This window comes from Rhincodon typus, chromosome 1, assembly GCF_021869965.1.
Source record: "Rhincodon typus isolate 14 chromosome 1, sRhiTyp1.1, whole genome shotgun sequence".
NCBI lineage: Eukaryota > Metazoa > Chordata > Chondrichthyes > Orectolobiformes > Rhincodontidae > Rhincodon > Rhincodon typus.
In genome coordinates this window covers 135769162-135794795 of record NC_063332.1, presented here as the reverse complement: position 1 = coordinate 135794795, position 25634 = coordinate 135769162, and the positions used below count along the sequence as shown (strand labels likewise).

Sequence of the window (25634 nt, the reverse complement as noted above, 5' to 3'; positions counted from 1 at the left end):
TTCTATGCTGAATATTTCTATGACTGTATAAATTTATTGCATTTAAACCTATGTCAAAATCAAGGTGACTTTCTGAAAAAGCCAGTCTTTCAGACTTGTTTCTTCATATTTATCAATATGCTTAAGAGACTCTTTTTTTGTTGAATGGGATAGGGAGAGTTTTTGGATGGGTAATTAGATATGCAGTTCTAATTAAGACTGTTTCTATTGGTTTAACGGTGCTGGCTATTTATCACCTCATTCCGCAGGAATAGTATTGCTTTCATTTCCAGTTCACATTCAAAGCAAATCAGACACAAACTCGTGGTGATCGTAATTTCCTCACTGGAATGAGAATCAACGCTTGTGGCAACTCAAACGTTCCAGTAATTCAACCTTATTCTAAATAACAAAACTCAGTATTACCCAAAGTAAATAGCTGGAATCTGTCCCTCAATCAGATAGAACTTTTATACAAGTCTTCTAGTTTTCAACATCTGACATTATGCTCTGGAATATAGTGAAAGAACAGAGAAATCAACATTTCAAAGTGCAGAAACTCCAAGGTGGGGCCAAATCTTTTTTGTTTGCTTTAATGATTGTATTTTAGTTTTCATTTTTGGTAGTGTGTGCTGCTCATTACATGCTGCGGCAGCAGTTTATTTTAATAAACATAGACATAGGCATTAAAAACTTGACTATTCTGGCTAAGTAATAGCTGAAACTGAACTTTGACTTCTCTCAGTAAACAGCATGCCCATTCACCTACAACTAGCAATACTGGAGAAGGGTCCTGGACATGCTGTGTTTGTGAATGAAAAATATGCAGCAGATGGGAGGCTAGCAAACAAAACAATTGAAAGAAATCTGCAAAGATTTTATGAGTATGGGTACTCTGTATTCCAAGCAACTCATGAATCAAAATTTCTTTAAAATACCTTGTAGCTCAGCCTCTGGGGGGCTGCCAATACCATCTTTCCACAAGATGGCAGTATCATACACAAAGGTTAGCTTCAGTTCAGATTGCAGGTCAAAGTGCTGCCAGCCACCAACAGCGGCAGGGGAGTGGAAGATGTGGGAGACGTAAAGAGGGACGTGAAGAGTGACATAAGATTGGACTAAATTCAGGACCTACAATTCAAACAGAAAGAAAATTAACCACTATAAAGAGAAGAGTCTGATGAAAGGTAATCCACCAAGGTTCATAATATAATCAGCGCTTCAAGGTGGTGCCTTTTATTTGGAAATCTGAAAAGTTAAAAATAATTCTTAAATCTACATAATCACAATATGAAGAAAAAGTTGTCTTTAATGCCCTGAAATTCGTTCCAGGAGCAAAAGCAAGTTAACCCAAGAGAGGTCTTCTTCCTACACCCAGTGTGAAAACGCTGTGTTTACTCAAATTTCCTAGAATCTCATTAAATTATGCCAGAATGCAAAATTAGGCATAAATGATCATAAACAACTGAATCTCAAAACAGTACTGAATTTACACCTTTCTTTAGGTATTTAGTTAAAAGTTTAACTCATTTTCCTAATAATGATTTATTAAGTCACATAACTGAGCTGTGTCTGCATTACATATGTCTGATATATAAAAATAATTCAAAGCTGTACTGACCAAATGAATAGCCACACTTGGCATAATATTTTGAAGACAGTGCTCATTGGTTATTATTAACTTAGTATAAAGTTCAAGTGTACTATTTTTATGCCAGACATCCTTAAAAGACTCTAATTATCCACTTTACACTTTAATTACCTTTATGTAATTGTCTATGTGAAATTCAAATAAATTTAAATCACAATATAACAGATTTCAGTCCAATTATTAGTAGATAACAGGCAATACGAAACTATCAGAGACCTAGATTTGGTGAAAGTGAATAGCACAGTCAGCTAGATTGTACATGGACGTGGTGAAACTGGTGAATATGGTCAGTCAAACTGGAGTTTGATATGGTGAAAGTGGACCATGGAGACATGGTAAAAGTGGGAAGCAGATTTATCAACACAGATACGTTGAAAGTGAAGAGAGCACAGTAAGCTACACTGAACCTTGATATGGTGAAGTGGGAAACACGGTTGGCTTCAATGGATCTGGGTAAGATGTTCTGAAAGGGTATACACTGCGTGGTTATCTACATTGGGGCGAGCCAGCAAAAGGAGCATCTGTATTTAACATTCAGAGGACATCTACAACTCTTGGAATTCTCACACTCTATCTCAAAATAGGCTTTCAGCTGGATCAAGTAAAGTTTGTTCTACAATACATAAAGCGGCACCCAACAGGAGCAGTACTTACAGAAAAATCAGTATAGAGATGACAGTGGCTGGTTTGGAGTGGTCAGCACATTCTGATTGTGCATTTTAAATTGGGAGCACAATGAACTAGTTACACTCACCATTGAAGAAATAATTTTCAAAAAAAACGGGGAAAAAGGAGTGAGTGAGATTAATTGGAAAAGCTCTTTGAACAGGCTCAGAATATTGCAAGGTTTATTCTTATTTGTTTAAGTCATTGTCACCAGCACTGGCAGAAAAAAAATGGGGCACTTGCTGCAGGAGTAGGGAATGCTGATGGGACTACATGATTGGAGGTAAAGCCGACTAAGTTTGTTTTGGGGTGGGGGCGGTGGTGGCTTGAGGGATGTTGATGATTTCCCTTTCCTTAGACTTGGCTGGAACCAATTGCTCATCTCTAGGCCTCCATCTACTAACACTGCTTAGAGCTAGTCCCCAGGAGCGGCATAGGACGAGCAGCGATAATTTTTCCTCTCTGACTTTCCTTTTCTAACATATGCTTGGTGTTTCTCCACAGCTGGAATAGGAATAAGTAAGAATGACTGCACCCATTTTTAACAAGGGTGTGAACAAAATACAGAACAGGCAACGCATCTTACCTGTCCATCAGTTCCAATGGTGCCTTCACAGTCTGTTAGAAGTTCAGACATGTCATAGTAGCTCGTGAATTTCCAGAGACATGCTTCAAGATTGAGGTTTTGGTAGAATCGAAGGGTACTTGCAGAACGCAGAGAAGTGCTGCATTGATATGGATATGTTTCTCCAATCACTTCAAGGTTCTTTGTGGCATCATTGATGAAGCCATAATTGGTGCAGACTTCATTGTGATCTAACAGATTGGAACATTTATGGTTACCAACTCGAGTGCCATCTAGGCTTAAGGTCAACTCAAAGTTGGACAGTGGCCGAGTTGAGATGACAGGGAGCATGCCTGAAAAATAAAATATCTTAGCACAGTAAAGTTAAAAAGTGAACTCATGACATCAGGAAAGTTATCTGCTAAAGAGTTGGATATTTGATTTCATTAATTAAGACTATAGTATTACATGCCCTGTGGATTAGACTCTTACCACTGAGCTTTATCTACTGCTTTAACAAATACTTCTATTGTAATCACTGTGGCTATATTTCAAAGGAGGAAGAATGCTCTTTTCTTATCTTCCAAATGGCATTTCTGGTTGTAGTTTTCCACTGAGTGCTTACCAGGTTATATTCATTTTAATTGTCTGTGGGTTGCGAAATACAGTATTGGAAATTCCAGCCTCTATTTGTTACCAGTTTTATTTTGATGATGGTAATTCACTATCTGGTGAATCATTACTGTCTGGCACAACCTCTTTGAATTGCAGTACGAGTATTCCTTCTTACACATTTCCAAATGTCCTTTCATTATTTCCCTAGGAGACTCCAATACATTACTAATATTAAAAAGGAACAGCACGATGTTCAGTTCTACACTGCGCAGATGCTTGAGAAGGGAAATCCAGTGAATATAAAGAACTTCAATGGTTGAATTGATATAGCTGGAAGTATGTAAAGTTGGCTGTTTTATTATAACTTAAACTAAACTGTTTTGTACTCATCCAATTGTTTATTAATTATGAGTTGTTTTAATCTGAAATTTCTTGTCTAAGCCCAGAGGTTTCAATTCTTAACATGGCTGCTCTGCTGAGCCTCATCTTTTTCTGCAGAATAATATTGCACACATAGTGCTTACATAGAAAATCATTTTCTCTGCTAATTTATAGATGACAATATGATTCAAAATAGCAGAGAAAGAAATTTGGTGGAAGGTTGAATAAAAACATTGTTCACAACAAATTTGTTATATTACTTTATGCACCAGTGAACAATCCTGATGACAGCTTTATGACCCTTACATTAATCTTCTTCCTATTTTTAATCCTAATGGATCTGCCATTACCTATATTCATTATTGAGCATCAGATGTAGCAGATTACAGAAATGAGCTTTTGTGGTCATGTCATGAATTATCAGCATTTTTTGGCAGGCTGAGTTCACCTGTGTATTACTCAGCTCCAACGTCTGAGTGTAAAAATCCTTCCTGTGCAGTTAGTAGCTCAGACCATCAGGATTCAAAAATAATTTCAAACAGTGGAACTTTTTTATGAACCAAAGGTTTTCAAACTACTTAAGTAAATAATGTCTGATGAGCGTACAGCATACAGCATTCTGCCTAGTTTGCAAAATTTCACAAAGGGAATTTCTATTCCTTTTTTTACTGCTAATTTTTTCTCTACTTTGACCAATGGTCCTCGAAACTTGACTCCCGTGTTCATGCTATAAATTTGAAATGTGCAATCCTACGCACTCTCCTACTTGACTTTGCTGAATCCCTGCTTTCCCAATATCTCAATGATCTAGAAAGCCTTAATCCATCAAACTTTTCTCCTTTCTTTTAAAACCTAAACTTAGTGCCATCTTATTAGCCTATTGTTCACTTTCCTTTTAATCATTTTAGCCTTGGCATATCAACACAATGAATCCTGGTCTTTTAAATGCTTCTCAATTAGTGTGTAAACAAGGTATATCCAGGTATATTTTAAGAATAGTCTTTGTTATTCTCATGTTATACTAACTGTTCTGGTGCTGGCAGCAACTAAAAGAGGAGATGGTAGAAGTAGTCATTGTACAAGCACAACAGTGAAGATGCAGTTACCATCCATGTGAGGTGTGATCACAGTCAGCTTGATAAGGTTCGGATGGTCAGGATCATCTGAGGCTGTGTAACGCAACTTTGCAGAGAAAGGCTCTGCTCCAACTGTTCCCAGAATACGTGACTGGCAAAGACCTAGAAACAACAACCATATGGAAATCTCCTTCTGTAATCAGTCACATGAACCATCACCACTGAGGCAGTATGTCTTGAGATACTTCTAAAATTTAAAATATAATGACCAATAGCACCACTTCTGCACCATTAGAACTGACTGGAGGAAGCTATTGCATGTTTTAGTCTTGGTTTTTTGTAATAATTATTGGTAATTTTATTGTCCAAATCAATTTTCACAATTTCTTAGCTCAGAACATTAGGATTTAAAAATCATTTCAAAAAGTAGAAATTTTTTATTAATCAAAGAGGTCTTCAAAACACTTAAGTAAATAAAACAAATAAATGAGGATGTGGAATTCTGAAACAAACAAAAACAGAAATTGCTAGAGAAACTCAGCCTATCTGTTAGCATTCTGTGACCCTTCTTCAGAACTCAAAACGTTAACTGTTTTCTGTCCAAAGGTGCTGCCAGATCTGCCAAATTTATCCAGCAATTTTTATTTTTGCTTGTTTCGAAATACTTATGTTTCATGGCCAATTAAACTTTAAGCACGAGTGGTAGATGTAAAATACATCAATAATGTGGTAAATACTATAAAAAAAAGGTTAGTATATGAAATTCTTCCCTGTGCTGTTTGTTTGGTATAACATTAGCTATGTATGGTACACTAGTAAAAGGTAATGAGAAAAGCCTGCATTTTAGTCTGAGAGTTTACTTTATAAAGTCGGGTATTTCCTGACTATTGAAAATGGCCACTTAGACAATCAGATTTTCATTCTGAGGAGGTGGGGTGGACTACATTAGAAGTTGGGCCTGGCAATCTCAGACTTTGGACCAAGAGTATACTGAGTGTGGAGACAAGTTGGAATGAAGGCCTCTCTCCATGTACCAACACTACTGTGGTTTCAAAACTAAATAAAACAGCCCTAATCACATCCAAACACTCTCCTTGACCCATCAGCAGAACTTGTACCTAGCCTCCACAGTTCATCCCATCCATGCCAAGTTATGTCTGGCTATCCACTCCCCATGGCCTTCTTATAGGGCCGGTGCCAACTTACACCACTCTCTCCATGCCCATGTCCTTTTATAACCTGCATGACAACACATGCCCTTTTACCCTTTCCATGTATATGACTCTTGAGAGCCCTAAACTAATTTAGTGCCAACTCATTCATCGACCCATCATAATTTGCCATTAAATTGACTAGAGTAACTCACCTTGCAACTACCAAAAGCTGATCTCAGGACCAATGCAGTGGTGAAATAAAGTACAATTCTATTACATAAAGCTGTAACAATGTACTGAAGGCTTCAGTATATTGGATAAGAAACTTATTTTCTGAAGAAGGGTCTAGACCCGAAACGTCAGCTTTCCTCCTTCTCTGATGCTGCTTGGCCTGCTGTGTTCATCCAGCTCTACACCTTGTTATCTCTCATTCATTAAAACCCATTTACTAAATTTACATTTCTTCAACTATATACTGCCTTAGAAAAACAGAACTTTTCATTCAGGTGCACAATTTCTTGAATTCACTGAATTCATTTTTAGCCCTATTTCAAAGGTTCTATAACCACTTGCAGCTGCCAATCAAATTGTGAACTAGCAGGCATTCTACTGTGATAATGGATTGTTACGAAATCAGTCATACAGCAGTAATCTAACAATAGAAATCCTCAGGCTAATGGCAATAGACTGAGTGAAATAGCAAACAATGATTTCTTTTTAACTCTTAGGCATCTACTGCAAAGATTTACAGCATAGGACTTTTAAGAGCTTTGACAGCTCCCTTCGACAGTTGCTTTTGTCAAGTCCTCTTGACACCTCTGACAGGTTCTATTCACAGACACACTTTAAATTCTTGACAGTTCCTCTTGATAAGCCACCTTGAAAGATTCTTTTGACATACCATCTTGACAGTAGCTTTTGATACTTTTGATAGTTAATTTTGATCTGTTGACAGTTCCAATGAGCTTGACAGTTAGTATTTTTGCACTTATCACAAACAGCTATGCCTACTTTTAACCATTTCTAAGGATCCCTAACCTCCTTCAAAGGTGTTCTGAGACCATATCCAAAAGAGGACCTTATTCTACAAAGAGATGCCCTTCTATCCATTGAAATACATGAAGTTCAGACCTGCTCTTACCAGATCTACACTTTACATTGCAGGTTTCAGAGCCCTGAACTATAAAAATTTGATGAGTAGAGGCATCTGATGATTTAAATAGCCAGGTACCTCTGTGAAACACATGCCGAAATCCAGACCCACTCTAACCTGTGCAAAAACGGTAAGTGCCCAGTTTAAGTATGGGACTTGTGATTTACTAGCTCATCTGCTATATTCACCATCAGCTCCTCAATGGCAGACCAACGCAGTGACAATTCAGGCCAAAGTTTCTGTTAGTGTGTGAATTTATAAGTTTAAAAGAAAGACATGGACAATTAATTCAAACATTGAGTGAATTATTTTTCACTACTGTGAAGTTCAACTTTGTGTTTTAAAACTGACAACTTCTTTCTATTTATTAAAAGGTAACTCTTACAATTGAAACAAATTATAAAAAGATGTTCTTGTGGGGTTCTCCAACCAAAAATCAGTGGAACTTCTGAAGAAATGAAGAAAATAAACAGCTAATAAAAATGGCTATTGACATTATTTCCCAGGTATTCTGTCAATATACTGCACAGGATGTGGGAGAACATCATGTGAGTTCTAAACTGTGGTGCTTTTGAGATTCATTATTAGCACCAATGCTAGAATAATGTATTATTGATGACTCAACCTACTGTTACGTTATGTGGGAAAAATAACAAATTATTTGCACATATCAAGTCAGCACAAACAGTACTCTGATGATGGCAACATAATTTACCTTTATTGTTCATTAAGTAATAAATAGTCAAGACACGAGGGGCATGTGTGTGCAATAGATGAAGATGGGGTCAAATTTGGCTGTGATCATTTGCCTGCCCAAGGATAAATGGTTGCTAATCATGTCTGAACAATATCTACTTTATCAATGTCTATTCAATTATGTTTTTAAGTTTGCTAATTTCTTTAAGGTTATGGCTATTAATGTCTGAGCATATCTATATACACTGGGTGGCAAGGGAGCAGTAGACTGTGCAGTCAATAAACCAAACAAAAAGGTAGGTGTCTCAGTTTTCTCAGTTTTGTTGGAGGTGTAAATCAACATTCTTAGGAAAAACAGAGAGGATAAAAAAATGTCAAATTATTACAAAAATAAATAGGGAGGGAGTTGCTGATAAATGCTATAATGAATCTTTCAAATTTTCATATGTTACAGCTAATTGCTTACCATCTTCTTTGCTGACTGTACTGATGGGGCTGAGAAGCTCCAGACCAGCTTCACCAGCAGCAGTGAAAGCCCTGGCAGCACACTGCACCCTGGAGCCTGCCTGGAAGTAGATTGGATCTAAGGTGATGAGTTTGGTGCTGGCGAAAAATGTGTTGGAATCTACTTCATGCATGGGGCTGGTCACTCCATCGAGGCCACTGGGAGCACTGAGAAGCCAACGGTATTGAGTCAAAGTGTCATTGATATTCTCAGCTGAACAGATCGAGCCAGTCTTATCATAGTCTGAATATTTTGGATTACAGGCCTGGAGGAAGAAAGATAAAGTGTAAGCTCTATCGCTAAACAGTATCAAATCAAAGATATAGGGATACATCTATGAGGTCCAGTGGCATTGAAACTATGTGTGTAACATCTCCTGGTGGCCAGCGTTTTTCTTATCATTATTCACTGGTTGAGCTGGAATTTGTTGCCGATTGTTGGTTGCTGTTGAAATGAGAGCTTTGCTAGGCCATTGCAGAGGGCAATTAAGATGTATATGTAGGCCAGACCAGGTAAGATCACCAGTTTTCCTTCCCTAAACAATGTCAGTGAATCAACTGCATTTTCACAACAATTAGCAATGACTTCATAATCTTCATTAGACTTTTAATTTGTATTGAATTTATTTTCCACCGTTTGCGTGGTGAGATTTGGACCTGGGTCTCCAGAATATTATCTGGATCTCTGGATTACTAGTCTAGTGACAAATCCACTATGCCTTCATCTCTTCCCATGTAGCATTGCTGAAAAGTCTGAGTCTATTGTCCAAAGAGGTGTATGGAAGAGGGCAGTAGAAAAATATCAAATAAGTTGTGAGATGATAAACTCTCACCATGCATCAGATTTAATTACAAAAGCAGCACAAGCTCACAGAAAAGATGCATTTTCTCATTAATTTATTTCATTGTGTCGAATTATTAATGATCTTCAATGACATTAACAGCAATGTTTTCTTACCGTGACACAGACTACAGGGTAACCAGCAGGTGGATTGGGAGTTTCGCTTGCTTTTGCAGTGTCATCGTACATCAGGAGTGAGATAACTTGTGGAATAGCTGGGAAGGTGACGTCAGCCACACTGTCCATTTCCTCAATGTACACAATAGCTTTGCTCATCTGAATGAAGAGTAAACAAATCAAAGATACCTATATATAATAAGTACTCCGATTTATATGTTTTCTCTAATCAGAAGACGACTGAAGTAAACCTAATGCAACAGGGCCCTCAACCAGGTCCGACCCATCTCCCGCACTTCCACTCTCACCCCTTCTCTTCCCTCCTGCAACAGCGATAGGGTTCCCCTTGTCCTCACCTACCATCCCACCAGCATCCACATCCAGAAGATCATCAGACACCATTTCCACCACATCCAGCAAGATGCCACCACCAGACACATATTCCCCTCCTCTCCCTTGTTCGCCTTCTGTGGGGACCGTTCCCTCTGGAACACCCTAGTCCACACTTCCTTCACCTTTCCACAGCCCTACGGCACCTTCCACTGTAACCGGCGAAGGTGCAACACTTGCCAATTTACCTCCTCCCTCCCCAGCATCCAAGGGCCCAAACATACCTTCCAGGTGAAGCAACACTTTACCTGCACTTCCCAGAATCTAGTTTACTGCATTCGCTGCTCAAAATGTGGTCTCCTCTACATTGGGGAAACGAAGCATAGACTGGGTGACGGCTTCGCAGGACATTTATGTTCTGTTCGCAGAAAAGACCCTGAACTACCTGTTGCCTGCCACTTTAACGCACCAACCTGTTCCCTGGCCAACATCTCTGTCTCTGGCTTGCTGCAGTGTTCCAGCAAAGCTCAATGCAAGCTGGAAGAACAACACCTCATTTTCCACTTGGGGCCACTGCAGCCCTCCGGACTCAATATCGAGTTTAATAATTTTAGGGCCTAAACTCTCCCATGTCCCAGCCCCCTACAACACACCAGACCTTGTTACCATGTAGCCTGTCATTACACATTACCTGTTGGTAGTCACTAGTAGTCCCCATTAACAACTATTCACCCTCCCAGCCTGACTGTTACCGACTCTTCGTCTGTCCAACAGCTCTTCTCTCTCTTTAGGCTCTATCCTATCGTTTACTCCCTACCCCATCCCCCTCCCCATTTTTCTGCATATAAACTGATGCTTTCCCAGCCACCATCAGTTCTGAGGAAGGGTCACCGGACCTGAAATGTTAACTCTGTTTTTGTCTTCACAGATGCTGTCAGACTTGCTGAGCTTTTCCAGCAACTTTATTTTTGTGCAATGGAATCATTTACTTACTCAAAACACCACTATATTTTGGTCACAAAAAACATCAGCAATCACAAGGTGGAGATGGGAAATTTCACAGTACAAATTTAAAAACTTTTAGAATTGACTTTTAGAAGATGCACTGAGAGTGGCAAGGATGCAAATATACTCTGAATAGCTGACTTTAATGCCTATAACCAAGTATGGTTCAGCTGCACTACTACCACTGACCAACTCGGTTAAGTCTTAAAGGACACAGCTGTCGACTGGGTCTGTCACAATGGACAGGGAAGTAAAAAGCAGAAAACCTACTTGACCTTGTCCTCAGCAAGCTATCTGTAGCAGATGTGTCCGTCCATGAGAGTATCAATAGGACTGACCACCAAACAATTATTGTGAAAATGAGGTCATGCTTTCACATTGAAGGCACAGCTGCCCCTATGGTAAATGCGATATTGCTCAAGCTTTTGAAAATTTCAGAATTATGAGATCCATTGGCCATCAGCTGAAGTATGCACAACCATAATCTGTAATATTATAGTCTGGCATAGTCCCCAGTCTCTATCATTGTCATCAAGTCAGGGACTAAGCCTAACTCAATGAAGAGTGAAGGTGGGGCATGCCAGGAACAAGACAAGGCATACCTAAATATGAAGTGTCAACCTGGTGAAGATAAAGTATAGGACTCACCATCATTGTTACAAATCTCTCACTAACAAGTATGATTGGCCAACTAGGAAATTCCGTATCACAGGTCATGGATTTTAAGGGTCCTTGTGTAGCTAATGAGCCTGATCCTAGAGTCACATCACCCACCACACATTTGGCAGCTGCTTCTGGGTGGTGGAAGTGGTCCTTGGCTTTGATATAGCTGGCATTCCTTTCACTGGTTCCTTTTCCATACTGTCTCTTGCCAATGGGCTTTTATGAAGAATTGTGTCCCTTCACACAGAAGTTTCCCACATGTTGGTTTCTTATGAATCAGAGTTTCCTCATGTGTTGATGTCTATGTGGCCTTTCTTGAGGGAAGCCTTCAGGAGTCTTTGAAACGCTTCCATTGTCTTTCTCTCGTGCAACTGCCTTACATGAGCTGGGCATAAAAATTTACTTTGGCAGTCAGAACTCAGGCATTTAAGTATGTGGCCAGACCAGTGTAGTTGGTTTCAGATCTCGGTGCTGGTAGTGTTACTTGCTTCAAACGTACTGATGTTAATATTTCTGTCTCCCAGCTGATGCAGAGTATCTGACTTAAACAATGTTGATGGTACTTCTCAAGGGTCTTGAAGTGGATTCGAGATAGTCCATGTGTCAGAACTATATAGAAGAGACAAAAGGATGACTGCCTTATATAGAAGGTTCTTGATATCAGCACAATTGTTACAGTCATTAAAGACCCTCAACATTAGGTGGCATCTGTAGACTGGATGTGATGTTGAATCTCTGCACAGATGTCAGCCTTGGGTGAGCAGTAGATTTGCAGGTAAGAGAAATGTTCCATACTTGAGAGGTTTCTCCGTTAATCTTAATGGAAGGATGTTCCAGAACTTGAGCTGGGACTGGTTGGTAAAGGATTTGAGTCTTCTTGAGGGTTGAAGCTAAGGCCAATTCTTCAGTATGCTTCCAAGGAGGTATTAGGTGAGGCTTGAAGATTCTGTTTCAAGAACAGAAATTACATTGTCATCTGCATATTGAAGTTTGATAAGCGAGGCTGGTGTCATTTTCTTCTTGGATTTCACCTGACTGAAATTGAAAAGTTTTCCACTCATCCTGTAAACAATGTCCACATCACTGGGAAGTTTGATATTGACAAAATGAAGAATAGTAGCAATGAAGATGGGGAAAAGTATGGGGCTGATGACACATCTTGCTTGATCCCTGTCTTAACCATAAAGCATTCTGTTATATTATCATCCATGAAGATCATTGCCAACATCTTGTCATGGTGGAGGCAGAGAATGTTGATGTATTTGACCCACAACTGGCACTTCCCTTGACTGAATCAAAACATTTAGTCAGATCGATGAAGGACATTTAGAGTGGGTGGTATTGTTTCTGGCATTTTTCTTGGATTTGCCAAGCAGTGAAAGTCATGTCCATAGCTCCACAGTTTGGTTACAAACCACATTAACTTTTAGGAAGCATGTCCAGAGACTTGGTGAAGGTAGGCAGGAGGATTTTGGCAATGATCTTTCCTTTAATGGAGAGTAGGGAGATTGTCTCCTTTCTTGAAGACAGTGGCAACGGCAGTATCCCTGAGATCAGCAGGGATTTATTATCTGTCCCAGATTTTCAGGAACAGTCAATGGAGATGACGGGTAAGCTCTGCTCCTCCAAGTTTGGAAATCTCCACTGGAATCCCATCTGCTTCTGTGGCTTTTCAAGCTTCATGTGTCTAAAGGTGTCTACAACTTCCGCCACGCTAGGTTGGAGTTCAAGATCATCCCTGATGGGGAGTTGAGCGGTTTCCTCAATCAACGGCTGTATCATTATAAAGGATATTAGTGAACAAGATGGCTTTTTCCTGACAATCAATTAATAATGCTATGGTGGGATTTGAACCCATGTCCCTAGAACATTAGATAACAAGGTATAGAGCTGGATGAACACAGCAGGCCAAGCAACATCAGAGGAACAGGAAAGCTGACGTTTCGGGTCGAGACCCTTCTTCAGAAATGGGGGAGGGGAAGGGGATTCTGAAATAAATAGGGAGAGAGGGGGAGGCGGATAGAAGATGGATAAAGGAGAAGGTAGGTGGAGAGGAGACAGACAGGTCAAAGAGGCGGGGTTGGAGCCAGTAAAGGTGAATGTAGGTGGGGAGTTAGGGAGGGGATAGGTCGGTCCAGGGAGGACGGACAGATCAAGAAGGCAGGATGAAGTTAGTGGGTAGGAGATGGGGGTGGGGCTTGAGGTGGGAGGAATGGTTAGGGAGGCGGGGATGAGCTGGGCTGGTTTTGGGATGCGGTCAGGGGAGGGGAGATTTTGAAGCTTGTCAATTCCACGTTGATACCCTTGGGCTGCAGTGTTCCCAAGCGAAATATGAGATGTTGTTCCTGCAGCTTTCGGGTGGCATCATTGTGGCAATGCAGGAGACCCAGGATGGACATGTCATCCAAGGAGTGGGAGGGGGAGTTGAAATGGTTTGTGACTGGGAGGTGTAGTTGTTTGTTGCGGACTGAGCGTAGGTGTTGCGCCAAGGGGTCCCCAAGCCTCCGCTTGGTTTCCCCGATGAAGAGGAGGCCACAACGGGAAAAGCAGATACAGTATACCACATTAGCAGATGTGCAGGTGAACATCTGTTTGATGTGGAAGGTCTTCTTAGGGCCTGGGATGGGGGTGAGGGAGGAGATGTAGGGGCAGGTGTAGCACTTGCTCCGGTTGCAAGGAAAAGTGCCGGGTGTGGTGGGGCTGGAGGGGAGTGTGGAGCGGACAAGGGAGTCACGGAGAGAGTGGTCCCTCCGGAAAGCAGATAAGGGTGGGGAGGGAAAAATGTCTTTGGTAGTGGGATCAGATTGCAGATGGCGGAAGTGTCGGAGGATGATCCAGTGTCGGAGGAGGATCAATGTGGACTTCACAAGCTTCAAAATCTCCCCTCCCCCAACCGCATCCCCAAACCAGCTCAGCTTGTCCCCGCCTCCCTAACCATTCCTCCCACCTCAAGCCCCACTCCCATCTCCTACCCACTAACTTCATCCTGCCTCCTTGACCTGTCTGTCTTCCCTGGACCGACCTATCCCCTCCCTAACTCCCCACCTACATTCACCTTTACTGGCTCCAACCCCGCCTCTTTGACCTGTCTGTCTCCTCTCCACCTATCTTCTCCTTTATCCATCTTCTATCCGCCTCCCCCTCTCTCCCTACTTATTTCAGAATCCCCTGCCCCTCCCCCATTTCTGAAGAAGGGTGTCGACCCGAAATGTCAGCTTTCCTGCTCCTCTGATGCTGCTTGGCCTGCTGTGTTCATCCAGCTCTACAGCTTGTTATCTCAGATTCTCCAGCATCGGCAGTTCCTACTATCTCCCTAGAACATTACCTGGGTCTCAGGATTAATAGTCTAGTGATAATACCACTAGGGCATTGCCTAACCTTATTAAGCAAAGAAGTGAACCTACACCTCTTCAAATCATTGGTCAGACCACATTTGGAGTATTGTGTTCAGTTCTAGGCACCTTATTTAAGGAAGGATGTTAAAGCCTTGGAGTGAGAGTTTAAAGGATCTTTACTCCAAAGATACCAGGAATGAGGGATTTGAGACACAAGGGAAGAAAACAGAAATTGGACTTACTCTCCTTGTACCAGTGAAGATTAAGAGGTGACCCTATTGAGGTGTTCAATAATTGTGACAACATAAAGTAATATATTCTGTTTCCACTAGATGGCATGTCACTAACTAGGGGTCACAATTTCAAAGTTGTCATCAAGAGAGTTAGGAGTCAGATGAGGAGAAACTTCTTTATTTAGAGAGTTGTTAGTATTTAGAATATGCTGTTTGAGAGAGTGGTGAACCTGAATTCCATAAGAGGTTTCAAAAGACAGCTATACGTATATATTTGAAAGTGATGAACTTAGAAGGCTATGGAGATAGGGCTGGACAATGAGACTTGCTCGGTAGCTCTGGCATCTGGCGAAGGCGATCAGCGGCTTGCGAGGCCAGTCAGACCACTTGTGGAAACCTATGGTGATTTACTGCAATGTAATGTTTATCTGACTGTAATGTTTATCCTTTTGACTATGTCTTAGAAATAACTAAGTTATACTACAAATCACTGTAAGGTAATCCAACTTCTATTCTTTTTAATTCCTCTTTTTGTAAACTTTTCACTGTATTCCTGTACTTGAATACATGGGACAATAAAGTATGTTCTAATTCTTTCTGCAGCCGGTACAGACGTGATTGGTCAAATTGCCTCCTTCTTTACTGTAAAATTCTATGATGCTAACACCACTTTTTCAAGAGCAATTAGGAATGTGTAAGTAATACTGGCCCAGCTAGTGACATCCACATCCTGTGAATGATTAAAAAAAATGAATTTAACAGCTAATAAAAGCACCATGCAAGCATGGGGAGAACATGCAAACTCCAAACAGACAGTCACCCGAGGCTGGAATCAAACCTGGGTCCTGGTGCCGTGAGGCAGCAGTTCTAAGCGCTGAGCCACCATGCCACCCCTTCCTAATGATGTGGAGGTGCCGGTGTTGGACTGGGGTGGACAAGGCCAGAAATCACACGACACCAGGTTGTAGTCCAACAGGTTTATTTAAAAGCACAAGCTTTTGGAGCATAGCCCCTTCGTCAGGTGAAGTGCTTCTTTCTCACTTCACCTGACGAAGGGGCTACACTCGAAACCTTGTGTTTTCAAATAAACCTGCTGGACTATAACTTGGTGTCGTGTGATTTCTGACCTTGCCCCTTCTTTAGGTAGTAGCATTACACTAACTACCCTCCAATCCATGGGATCTTTTCCAAAGCCAATTTAATCTTGAAACATGACTACCGAAGCATTCACCGTTTCTAGGGCCACTTCCTTCAGAACGCTGAGATGTAGACCATTGACCCCTGTGGGTTTATAATCCTTTAATCCCTAAATTTCCCCAATACTGTTTCTCTAATAATAATGATTTCCTCCAGTCCCTCGCTCTCTGTTCCGCAACATTTGTCTGCTCAAGGCAGACATACTATTAGCTGTGACAGTGTTCTTTGATATTTCTTACAAATCTCACTTCTGTGATTTATCTTTCCATGAACTCCTCATGCTTCCCATTACTTATTCCAGCATCTGTTGCAAAAATCTTTCATAATTTTGGAGAATGGGTACATAAATTCTCTATTTAATTTTACCACAACTAATTTTTGTCTTCTCAATGTCTATTCCCATGATGCTAATAACACTTTGTATTTTGTTTTATAATTTTATTTTATAGAGAGTTTATGTTCCATTAAAGGAATACAATACTGTTTCAGTGTGAACTTCAAATTTGCAGAATATGTAAATGCATCTTTGTTATTCTTCCATATCCAATTTCACCTGCACTTTTTTCATCAATGGCCTACTCATTAGAAACATAGCAAATAGATGCAGCAGTAGGCCATTCGGTCCTTCGAGCCTGCACTTCCATACAATATGATCATGGCTGATCATGCACTTTCAGTATCTCACTCCCACTTTCCAATACTCTTTATCCCTTTAGCTGTAAGGGCCACATTCAGCTCCCTCTTGAATATATCTAACAAACTGGCCCCAGCAGCTTTCTGTAGTAGAAACTTTCATAGGTTCACAACTTTCTGAGTGAAGAAATTCTTCCTCATCTCAGTCCTGAATGGCTTACCCCTTATTCTTAGTCTGTGACCCCCAATTCTGGACTTCCCCAACATCAGGAGCATTCTTCCGTATCTAGCCTGTCCAGTCCCATCAGGATTCTAAATGTTCCTATGAGATTCCTCCCCACCGCCGACCACATCATTCTTTAAATTCAAGTCAGTACAAGCCCAGTCGACCCAGTCTTTCAGACAGAAATTCAGAGAGAATGAGAGTTAGATTTCTAATAACCTTTTCCAACTTGTCCTGCTGTATTAATATTCTGTTATAGTCTCCTTTTCATTAATGGTTAGTAGGTTTCGAGCTAAGTCACAAGGTCTGATAATAATGCACTAGTAATTTCCATGTGCAGTATTGCACTCTTCTCATCATTAGTAAAGTCTCTCCAATTCCAACTGACACAACTGGAGGTATGAAACTCTGGTCCCAATTAGATATTTCCAAAAAATGCCAAAATGTGCAGTATATTTCTATTGCTTTAAATTCAATATCTATTGCTCATAAAATGTAAACAAAACCAAATCAAAGCAAGGATTTACATTGTTGGACAAGTTTATCAAGTCACAGGTTTAGAAATTTGGGTGCACCCTTTACTGCAAATACAAAGGTCTCAATACACGTTCCTGCAGCAGACTCAGCAAGAGGAATTTTTTGTTATTTTCTATATAATGGGCGTTATGTTTCTAGCTTTCAACGTGCATCCATGTCCTTCATGCTATACTGAGGCCATTATTACTCCAATAAAATGCAGAAAATTGCTGTGCAATCAAGTTTCTTAGCCATGATAGTCTCACCTTGATCCAGTGATAGACTGAAACCCAGTTTTGTAGATTGCCACTCCTTTTAAATATGATTGATTTAAGATCAAATCAATTGTCTTTACTACCTGTTTTGCAAAAAAATATGCTTGCATACATTTAATTCTTTTCCGGTATAGAATAATACGTATTTACATCAAACTTGTGGTCAAAATTTCAACAGAGACACAGACTCAGATGAAGACATTTTTGAGTGTAAAACACAGAAGCCCAGCCATCAGCACTGGTGGACAAATATATTACCTGTGTTTCAGCTACCATGTTTTCATCAGGCTTCAAATGAATAGTGAAAGCTTCTCTCATCTCTCTCACTCCATCAAACACAACCTCTATCTCTATAAAATGTTCAGCCTCCCCTTCTTTAAACTCGATATCTGAAATAAAAGGCACAGAAGAAAATCAGGTTCTCCTTTAAAGTTTGATAATATCTTCTGTTCTTCAGGTCCGATTCTGATATGCATTAATATGTATGAAAGAGCAATTGCTCTGAAAAGGTCTAGTCAGTTCATGGTGGCAGTATTAACATAAACCATTCACGGAAATGGGACACTTTTAAAATACTTTTGAAGCTACTTCAAATTATTGATCATTACCACTTAGCCTACAAAACCACGAAGATTTCCATTTTTATTTGTAACATTGTAACAATTTGGGTTTCGTTTACATATTATGAGCAATAGATACTGAATTTAAAGCAATAGAAATATACTGCACATTTTGGTATTTTTGGAGATATCTAATTGGGACCAGAGTTTCATATCTCCAGTTGTGTCAATTGGAATTGGACAGACTTTAATAATGAGAAGAAACCAATTCTGGAATTACTGACCCCATTCCCATTTATGGCAATTTCTGCTTCAGGTTAAGGGCATGTGGAGGACATGAAGGATTTCTAATCTTGCTGGCTCCATTGTAGGGGTGGGCATTTCACATTCCACAACTCTGATGTAGTTGGACCAGCGTTTGCTGGAGGTAAGATTTACTGCTCATCAGAGAATTTGTGAAGTCTTAGTCAAGTCCTGAAGTTTTTGACAGATGATTTTAGATGCATATGATAAAATATTTACTTACATTTAAGTCATAGTATATTTTCAATGCAGCAGTTAATTGTAGGGCTATATTGTTAAAAGGTAGGACAGTATTATAAAGACATCAGCATACTTTTACCAGTGCAAAGAAGTTTCTTCTGCATTCTACAGAATTCCGCTTCAGGAGAATTAGTTATTAATTTATAGTGGGGGGCCTGTAGCTTGATTTTCACATTGATTAAATGGGTTGAGCCATTGAAGAACTTTTATTGGTTCTGCACGTAGTGAATACTATAAGTCATACACTTGTAAGTTTTTGAACTGCTTATGAAATTAAACAAAGATCAACTATTCAAAAGTCTCTAACACTGCCTCTCCTACATAAAACTGCCAAGCAAACACAGTGTAAGCCCCATTGAAGAAACCTTTAATTCTCTTAGTATCTCTTAATCTTGTCCAGGTAAACAAACAAGGTTTGAAAAACACTTCAAAGAAAGATAAGCTTATTAGATGCAGATATAGAGATGGTAGGAACTGCAGATGCTGGAGAATCCGAGACAACAAGGTGCAGGGCTGGATGAACACAGCAGGCCAAGCAGCATCATAGGAGCAGAGAGGCTGACGTTTCGGGCCTAGACCCTTCATCAGAAAACCCTTTTCTGATGAAGGGTCTAGGCCCGAAACGTCAGCCTCTCTGCTCCTATGATGCTGCTTGACCTGCTGTGTTCATCCAGCCCTGCACCTTGTTGTCTCGGATTCTCCAGCATCTGCAGTTCCTATTATACCTGGAACTCCAGTTGTGGTCAACCTGTCAGCCATTCCTGCTGGTACAATAGGAAATCCAATGAGGAACGTCTATAATAAACTGAAATTAAGGACTGGAACTCTGGATTATCCAAACCTCTCACATGCTTGCTACATGACTGTGCCAACCAATTAGAATGGTTATTAGGCCATGCTAGATTACAAAGCCATGGGCCATCCTGCAGCAAAATGGCCACAGCCATATCTAAATAAAAACCAAAAGAGCTGCAGATGCTGTAAATGAAGAACAAAAACAAAGTTGCTGGAAAATCTCAGCAGGTCTGGCAGCATCTGTGAAGAAAAAAAAGTTAACATTTTGGGTCCAGTGATCCTTCCTCAGAACTGATGGTGGCTGGGAAAATGTCAGTTTATATGCAGAAAATAGGGAGGGGGATTGGGTTGGGTGTAAATGATAGGATAGAGCCGAAAGAGAGAGAAGAGCAGTTGGACAGACAAAGAGCTGATAACGATCAGGCTAGGAGGGTGAACACAACCTGACAACCTGTCTTCTGTCCGCTCCATGCTCCCCTCCAGCCCCACCACACCCAACACTTTACCCTGCAACCGCAGGAAGTGCTACACCTGCCCCCATACCTCCTCCCTCACCCCCATCCCAGGCCCCAAGAAGACTTTCCACATCAAGCAGATGTTCACCTGCACATCTGCTAATGTGGTATACTGCATCCGCTGTACCCGTTGTGGCCTCCTCTACATCAGGGAAACCAAGCCTTGGCTTGGGGACTGCTTTGCAGAACACCTACGCTCGGTTCGCACTAAACAACTGTACCTCCCAGTCGTGAACCATTTCAACTCCCCCTCCCATTCCTCAGAAGACATGTCCATCCTGGGCCTCCTGCAGTGCCACAACGATGCCACCTGAAGGTTGCAGGAACAGCAACTCATATTCCGCTTCAAAATCTCCCCTACCCCTACTGATCCCAAAACCAGCCCAGCTCGTCCCTGCCTCCCTAACCTGTTCTTCCTCCCACCTATCCCCTCCTCCCACCTCAAGCCCCACCCCCATCTCCTACCTACTAACCTCATCCCGCCCCCTTGACCTGTCCGTCCTCCCTGGACTGATCTATCTCCTCCCTAACTCCCCACCTACTCTCACCTTTACTGGCACCATCCCTGCCTCTTCGACCTGTCTGTTTCCTCTCCACTTATCTTCTCCTCTATCCATCTTCTATCCGCCTCCCCCTCTCTCCTTATTTATTTCAGAACCCCCTTCCCCTCCCCATTTCTGATGAAGGGTCTAGGTCCGAAACGTCAGCCTTCCTGCTCCTCTGATGCTGCTTGGCCTGCTGTGTTCATCCAGCCCTGCACCTTGTTGTCTCATCTTCTCTCCCTCCTATCCGGTCCTCCCACCTCACTGACCAATCCCCACCACCCCCTACCTGCACTCACCCATCACCATCCCATCTACCTTCCCCGGCCCCACCCCTCCTCTCTATTTATTTCAGAGCTCCCTTCCCCCCTCCCCCATTTCTGAAGAAGAGTCCCGACCTGAAATGTCAGCTTTCCTGCTTCTCTGATGCTGCTTGGCCTGCTGTGTTTCTCCAGCTCCACACTGTGTTTTCTTAGACACCACGTTACTTTGTGAATCTCAAGACACGACCCACACAGTCTGAGGGGAACAAAACTGCCTGGAGATCTGTCACCGATTCTGAGCCGTGGATCAAAAAGTGGATAAAATGTAACAGTGGAGGAAAAGGAAGATTATTATGTGTGACCCAGAGGAGCTTGAAGCACTCACCTTCCTGTTTCCTGACCTGAAGCTGCACGGGTGGAGAGGTGCCCCTGGGGTCTGTGTTGCAGCATGAACAAAAAAGTAAAACGTATTTGACTGTCTGGATGTTTCATACTCATCTGAAGACAGTTTGCTGAACAGAAAGCAATTCCTGAGTTTTTCCAGAGCCAACTCCCAATATTTTTTGGTCTCTTTTACAAGGCCAGGCTACTATAAGGTGTGAACGAATTGAAAATGTATGGGCTGAATCTTAAGATTTTTTGGCGAGATATCAATTTTGTTGAGTTTTTTTTTGGAGGGTTTCTGTCTGCAAGTCCCAGCAAAATCTCTCTCTACATCTTACCAAACTCTCCTCATTACCCACCTACCCTGCCCCTTTCACCTGAATCAAGCCCCATTCTACCTGTTCCCAGAACAAATCACCATTCACTAGATCTCCACTGAAAGACCAGTGTCCCATGCACCCACACCATCTTTCAGAGGTCATTGTGCACCTTAACAATCACTGGCAACCCAGTGTCGGCCCTCACTGGCAGTACAATGGCACAGCACCCAGCGCTGTCTTGGCTGTCTTTCCCTGGCACATACAACCCCATTCTCTCACACTGTCACTGTTTAGCCACCAGGTCACACAGTTCACCGATTCCCAGTGACATCCCATCTCAACACTGTCTCGGCATCAGCTCTGTCCTGCCCCCAGTGGCCCACTGGAGATCTGCAACTTATCATTGTCCAGCTGGGGAATGTCACAGACAGACAAGCAATCGCTCCAAACATGAGCTTTTATTGATCGATAGCGAAAGGCAACACAAACAAAACAAAGAGAGGCTGCAGGTCACTCCTACAACACAAACTGGATTGCAGCATCATGCTCAATAACTAGTGGCCATTCCACAATGGCCTGTCTGCTGTACCCAGCTCCCAGCGACTGGAACCAGGCCTCCTCAGCTAGCTCCTGGCTGGACTACAACACCCCGCAACAGCTGAGCTCTGTCCTGGACAGGGAAAGCTCCCTCCTGCCCAGTGTGATAATCCTGCTTCTCCTCAGGAACTGCTCCCGTTCCCCCCGTTCCTCATCATCCTGCACATCCCCTCATTGCCTGCTCTAATTGTACAGAGCACAGTGCGCCAGGATGGTGCAGCACACACTGCCTGGACTGTACTGGACTGACCCCCCACCCTCCCACTCCGAGACCGGTCCAATCAGTGGGACCCACCTTTAGCAGGCCCATTGTCTGCTCTCCACATGCCTCTGGGCGAAGCCTGGGCAGCATGGCATCTGTGCCCCACATCAGTCAGGGAGCTGTGTAATGGTGTCAATGAGCCCTGGTCACGGTGGGTGGCCCTTGTCCCCTGCTAACCACATTGTAAGGTCCCTGGACTCTCAACCACAGCAGGTACACAGGGGTGCTCCAGGATTTAGGGGTCATGGCAGCTGCCAGGGTAGTGGGCACACACCTTCAGGAGATGGTGATGATGATCACAGATCACCTGAACATTAATGGAATGGAACCTCCTTCCTGGGGATGAACGCTGCAGCGTTGTGACATGGCCCTCTCTGCGTCACGGGTGGATAGTCAATGCCATCCTGACTCTGGGGGGGCGCCAGCTCTGTTCCCGAATACTCCTGCCCGTGCTGCAGCACTGATCCCGTCATGGGAGAACAAAATGACCCAGTGTGATCTCTCACAGCTGGCATCGGGCACCGTCCTGTTGTATTTGTGGGGCATAACTGAGGGATTCCACCCAGGTCACCCATCATTCCCTGGAAGTAACCACTCACAAGAGACAACCTGAGGGATTGTCAACTTCACAGCCTCTGGGACAGGATGTGTCCCACTCCTGCAACTATTTGCTGGTGTGCCCTGCAATGAAGATCTATACTTCCACAGTGTCTGCAAATTGATTAGAGAAAGGGATTAGCAATTATCTGATGCCTATGACCACAAGATAAAGGAGCAGAATTAGGCCATTCAGCCCATCAAGTCTGCTCTACCATTTGAAGATGGCAGATATGTTTTTCAAACTGATTCTCCTGCCTTCTTCCTGTAACCCTTGATCCCCTTACCAATCAAGAACGTATCTATCTGTATCTTAAATGCACTCAATGATTTGGCCTCTGTAGCCCTCTTTGGCAATGACTTCCACAGATTCACCACCCTCTGGCTGAACAAATACTTCCTCATCTCAGTTCTAAAGGATCATCCCTTCACTCTGACACTGTGCCCTTGGAAGCAGGTTGCATGCAGCCAATGCCCTGTGAACAATGCCATGAGATGGTGTTGTTTGGTAACCATCATAGAGGCTCCTCACAGCCATTGCCTCTGACTTCCACATCAAGATTCCCAGTGTCAGTTTGCTCACATCAGCTGGTGAGATAGGCAGCTGCATATTAATGAGGCAAGATGTGCAGTTAATAAGCTCATTAGTCCGCAACAATCCTCCTTAATAGGCAACTTTCTGCTGCTCAATGAAAACCTTGCCTTGATGTCCAAAACTTAGTTAAAATGTGCAGCAAGTCTAAAATTAATGAGGGAGTTCAATAATTTTACAGCTTAAACATTTTCTCCTTTACCCATTCCCACACCCTCAGGCCCTGTCAGTGCAGCCTACTAATTCTCACCTATTATCAGCTTTTCTTTGTCCCCAGCTCACCATCATTCATCTTTCTGTCTGCCTAACTGTCAATCATGCTCTCTGGGCTCTATCTCTATTTTATCACTCACTCATTCCCCCTCCTGCTCCACCCCCTGTCTTCAGCATATATTCCACCTTTTCCTAGCTATTCTCAGTTCTGAAGAAGGGTCACTGGACCAGAAACATTAACTCTGTTTCTCTCTCCACAGATGCTGCCAGACCTGCTGAGTTTCTCTAGCCATTTCTCTTTCTATGTGAGTTATTTCTGACATCGAGATAGGGCTCACCAAAGTTCTCATGCAATTCTTTTACATCTTTCACTATTGACCATGTCATTCAGGCCCCAATAGCCATTTTTCTCATACCCATAGCATCACTGTCTTCCCATGGTTGTTTGACATGAGACATGTTTGGATTCCATAGGATCTTCTACAGTTATCTTGAAGCTCTGCTTAACATAAATTTGTGGTCAGGTGCCTTGCAATTTACAAATTGAGATCAAATAGTACTTGAAACAGCAGTTAAAAGAAGGTAAAATTTACATTGGGTCATGCAGGTCCATTATAATCCAGGCGCCTTTACAGATTTATTCACTTCCATTTAGATGACTGTATTTGGATAACATCAGTAATGCCTGTGTAATGTTAGAGACTCTTCAAAACATGATCATGAATGCATGAATACTCCATTAGCAGCTGCCATATCTTATTGTAGATGGAAAAGTTCAATAGCCCCAATTTAAACCTAAACACAGCAATTTGGAAGATGTTTTTGTAAAAGAGAACAGAAAGAAAGACTTGTCTAGGCCCGAAACGCCAGCCTCTCTGCTCCTATGATGCTGCTGGGCCTGCTGTGTTCATCCAGCCCTGCACCTTGTTGTCTCGGATTCTCCAGCATCTGCAGTTCCTACTATCTCAGAAAGAAAGACTTGCATTTTTCACAATATCAGGATGTCCCGATATGTTTTATAGTCAATTGAGTGTTTTTTTGAAGTGTAGTCATCACTGTAATGGAGGACATGTGTGTACAGTAAATTCTGACAAACAACAATTAATTACATGACCAATTACATGATCATTGATGTCAGTTGAAGGATAAATGTTGGCTCAGTCTTGAGAGAATTCCTCCTTTGATCTTCAAATGATGTCTTAATATCATTAACATTCTTCAGCCAGATGGTGTTTAATGTTTCAGGAGAAAGAGAACAACCTTGCAATGAAATTGTGACATAGATTGTGAGTTGGAATGAGACATTGTGTAAAATTGCACAGCTTTCCTAGTTTCTGTTGTAGCAGACAATGCATTATTTCTTGACCTGGTTGTCCTCTTTGGAAGGCTTGAGTCCTGAGTTACTGTTTAGTATGGACTTGAAAACTTCTGGTACCTGTCCAAGCTGCCTCCTATGACATCTCTTACCCTCCATTGTCTAATTTCATCAGTACTGTCTTCCATCCATTTCTCCCTCAACTGTAAACCAGCATCTTTCTGTCAGCAAGGTGCAGAGCTGGATGAACAGAGCAGGCCAAGCAGCATCGTAGGAGCAGAAAGGCTGACGTTTCGGGCCTAGACCCTTCATCAGAAATGGTCTAGGC

General features: G+C 42.0%; 1 protein-coding gene across 1 annotated transcript in view; it reads right to left on the bottom strand.

Annotated features, from left to right (window-relative positions):
* frem3 (Fras1 related extracellular matrix 3) overlaps positions 1 to 25634 on the bottom strand; it is a 211929-nt gene that overhangs the window by 23812 nt on the left and 162483 nt on the right. Inside the window, 6 exon segments of the mRNA XM_048607471.1 lie at positions 918 to 1110; positions 2883 to 3214; positions 4964 to 5095; positions 8403 to 8706; positions 9399 to 9557; positions 18067 to 18197. Of these exon segments, the coding sequence (XP_048463428.1) occupies positions 918 to 1110; positions 2883 to 3214; positions 4964 to 5095; positions 8403 to 8706; positions 9399 to 9557; positions 18067 to 18197 (1251 nt within the window).